Below are 3,638 nucleotides of genomic sequence, written 5' to 3'. Positions count from 1 at the left end.
TAGCCTTAAAGTTCAATGTATTATTGAAAATCATTTTATATTTTTTTATAGGTATTTCTACCATCTCCCATTCAATTATATATATATATATATATATATATATATATATATATATTATGATATCTTAAGTCTCATACAATATACATTCATTATATAACTTAAAAGTAAAATATTCATTTATTTTTAAGTAAATTAATAAAAAAATTATTTATATATGAATTTTGATTAAACCGTGCATCACATGGGCATAATATTAGTTATAAATAAAAGATTATTATCAAGACACCTAATATATATATATATATCTCTATGTCTATCTATCTTCTTTTATTGTTCATATATATCTCTTTGTTCTTTTTTCTTATGCTTCCCATAACACTTCTACTTATGTATTTATAAATCCAAGACACATATTGTCAGGGCCGACCCTAGACATTTTGGAGCCTAAGGCAAGAACTAAAATGGGGCTTTCTTTATACTTATATATTAATTAAATTAATATTTATTTAATATTTCTATATTATAATATATTTCATTTAAAATCTATTTTTGGTGAATTTCTTGCTCATTTGTGATTATAGGGTCATTAGGCCCACGAATATATGTGGGAATGGCCCAAGAGTATTTTTTGGGGTAAAGGTCCAATCCAATGACATTGTATGGTCCGAGGATGTAAGAATGTCAACTTATAAAGCAACACTAATAAGTAAGGAGGTTACACCTGAACAAGTATGTCCAATGTGATAGCTCGAGGAAGATTAAGTCCTCAGCTATGTAAAGCCAAGGTAGGAGAATGGTTGGTTAAACATCCACAGGCAATATGCTAGAAAATCCTATAGATAAGGGTAAACATGGTAAACGAGAAAAATGAGAAAGAGGACTGTGAAATATCTAAGATAAAGCTGTTGCCACCGCCCTCGCATTGAATGCACTGCAAACTGCTATTCTGGCCACATTAATGGGGAAGTGAAACCTGAGTACCAGAATTTAGCCTTGCTCCTATTTCCAAAGACTTTAGGGAGGTGGATGGGACAAGTATCTAAACCAAACAATCTGACCCTTACGTGGAGGATGAAGAGGAGAAGAAGGAGGGGATATAAAAAGGAAGGAGGGACCTTGAGAAAAGGGCAGAGAAAAGAAAAAGAGAAAAACAACACTGTATACCTCATTATCCATAGTTGTAATCTATCTGAGGAATAGATAATATAAACGATCCTTGGCTCATGTCCGAGGAAAAGATTATTTTATATAAACAGTTCCTTTTGTGTATCATTGTGAAAAAGCCCATCATTATTGTTATCTAACATTACTAAAACCTAGATTCCAAGCCCACTCTCTACAAATTTTATTGTAAAAGGCCTTTCAGGCCCATCCCTTCTGACTGTGAGTTTGGGCTCAAATTGTGTCCTTACAATTGGTGCCGTTTGTAGGAAATCTTGTGTTTTAGGAGATTTGGCATTATGGTAGGCTCAGGTCTACACCATGCGGAGTCTGTGGGGTCCCGACATGAGGATCACTCATTGCATCTTGAGCATGAAGAGGACCGAGAGGGTAGTGTACATACAACACACACTAGCAGAAGTAGGAGTCATTCACGAGGAGGAAGCAGAGTTTCTTATGGGGAAAATGCTAAGGCCATGCAGAAGGAAATTGACCACCTAAAAAAGAAGTTACGTCATGAAAGGCGAAGGCGAATCCTTCTTTCTTCGATCCTTCTTCTGAAGGCTCTGGGGATGACAATTACAGGCCGAGGTCAAGGACTCCCCCGGATGAGTCTTTCTCCTACAAGGAAGACAACCTGCAGGAACGAAAGGGTAAAAATTCTTTTTCCAGGGGCTTGGAAAATGATGCTATGGGTAGGGCATTGCATCAAATCTCCAAGCCACCCTTCACACGCAGGTTGGAGGAAGGGAGGCTCCCTCAACGCTTCACACAACCAGCATTCACCATTTATAATGGTTGAACAGATCCTGTGGAGCATATGAGTCATTTTAGTCAGAGGATGGCAGTACATTCTAAGAATGAAACTTTGATATGCAAGATCTTCCCTTCCAACCTAGGACCTGTGGCGATGAGGTGGTTTGATGGCTTGAAGGCAGGTTCTATCAATTCTTTCAAGGAACTTACTAGGGCATTTAGCTCTCATTTCATCACATGCAGTAGGGTTCCTCGACCCTTGGATTCATTATTGTCCATGGCCATGAGAGAAGGGGAAACCCTGAGAACATACTTAGAAAAATACTGGGAGATGTTCAATGAGATTGATGGGGACTTTGATGATGTGGCGATAAGGACCTTCAAGGTTGGCCTACCTACAGAGCACGGCTTGAGGAAATCTTTGACCAAAAAGCCTGTCAAGAGCGTACGTCGGCTCATGGACCGCATTGATGAATATAAAAGGGTTGAGGAAGATCAACAGCAAGGTAAGGGAAAGGTGAAGGTTATCCCCCAAGAGATGAGGGATTTCAAGTCGGACAGATACAACAATAACAGGCCTGTGAGAGATTTTGCTAGGCAAGCTGGTCCTACCTCTCCTCAGGTGGTTAATACCGTCTTTAAGGAACTAGTGCATCGTTGTTGGAAAAAATCAAGAATGAACCATACTTCAAATGGCCTAATAAGATGGCAGGGGACCCCTCGAGGCGCAATCAGAACCTCCATTGCCATTATCACCAGGAGAGGGGTCATACCATTGAGGATTGTTAGACTCTATGGAACCATTTGAAGCAGTTGGTTAAGGAGGGAAGATTAAAGCAATTCTTGTATTGGCCTAATGGGCAGGGAAACCACTTAGGGGTGGTGAACCAAGGTAACACTTCATTAAGGCCTCCTCTAGGTATGATCAATGTTATTTTTGCTGCACCTGGAAAAACTGGTTCTCATCCTTCCAGGGTGATGTTCGTGGCTCAGACCCTGGCCGAAGATTCTAGGGATAAGCCGAAGAGGATTAAAGCGAATATCTTACCAATTTTAGGTTTCTTAGAAGAGGACAAAATCGGGACTATCCAACCACATGATGATGTTTTGGTGGTTACGCCGAGGATAGGGGCTACGATGTGAGGAGGGTAATGGTTGATCAGGGTAGTGGTGTAGATATCATGTACCCTGACTTGTTCAAAGGGTTAAACTTAAAGCTTGAAGATCTTATGGCTTATGATTCGCCCTTAATAAGTTTTGAGGGGAAGACTGTCATACCAAAGGGGCAAATTAGGTTGCTTGTGCAATCAGGCTCAGAAGTAGTAAACGTGGATTTCATTGTAGTAGACGCCTATTCGCCCTATACGGCCATTGTGGCAAGACCTTGGTTGCATGCTCTAGGTGCCGTGTCCTCAACTTTGCATGTCAAAATCAAATTTCCATCTAGGGATCAGATCGAGGAACTGCTTGGGAGTCAATCTATGGCTAGACAGTGCATAGTGCAATTCTAAATCAACTTGGGCCGGAGTCCTCGGCCTCGGCTGAGGGAGGGCCATAGCAATCAATGTCTCTAGCCACGCCCAGGGTACCGTCTGTAGAAGAGCCTATGTGTGAAAAATTGGAAAATGTTCTTATAGATGACGACCTTAAGAAATTCTTTCAGGTGGGAGTTTAGTTGCCACCTGAAGAAAAAGCAAAGTTGGTTATGTTTTTGAAGAAGA

At 40.3% G+C, this 3,638-nt stretch overlaps 1 protein-coding gene across 1 annotated transcript; it reads left to right on the top strand.

Moving 5' to 3' along the window:
- The first annotated feature begins 2,374 nt into the window (after positions 1–2,374).
- On the top strand, positions 2,375–3,060 carry LOC142608950 (uncharacterized). The gene is made up of 2 exons (XM_075780600.1): positions 2,375–2,539; positions 2,731–3,060. The coding sequence occupies exons 1-2, from the start codon at positions 2,375–2,377 to the stop codon at positions 3,058–3,060; spliced, it is 495 nt and encodes a 164-aa protein (XP_075636715.1).
- Positions 3,061–3,638: the final 578 nt, after the last annotated feature.

Source organism: Castanea sativa, chromosome 9, assembly GCF_040712315.1.
Source record: "Castanea sativa cultivar Marrone di Chiusa Pesio chromosome 9, ASM4071231v1".
NCBI lineage: Eukaryota > Viridiplantae > Streptophyta > Magnoliopsida > Fagales > Fagaceae > Castanea > Castanea sativa.
This window is presented reverse-complemented; position numbering and strand designations above follow the sequence as displayed.

What these genes read in the sequence shown, in the direction of transcription:
- LOC142608950 (XM_075780600.1), top strand. Translation starts at nt 2,375, where the DNA reads ATGGACCGCATTGATGAATATAAAAGGGTTGAGGAAGATCAACAGCAA. An exon ending in CTGGTCCTACCTCTCCTCAG is followed by an intron (nt 2,540 to 2,730) that starts GTGGTTAATACC and finishes CATTTGAAGCAG; the next exon opens with TTGGTTAAGGAGGGAAGATT.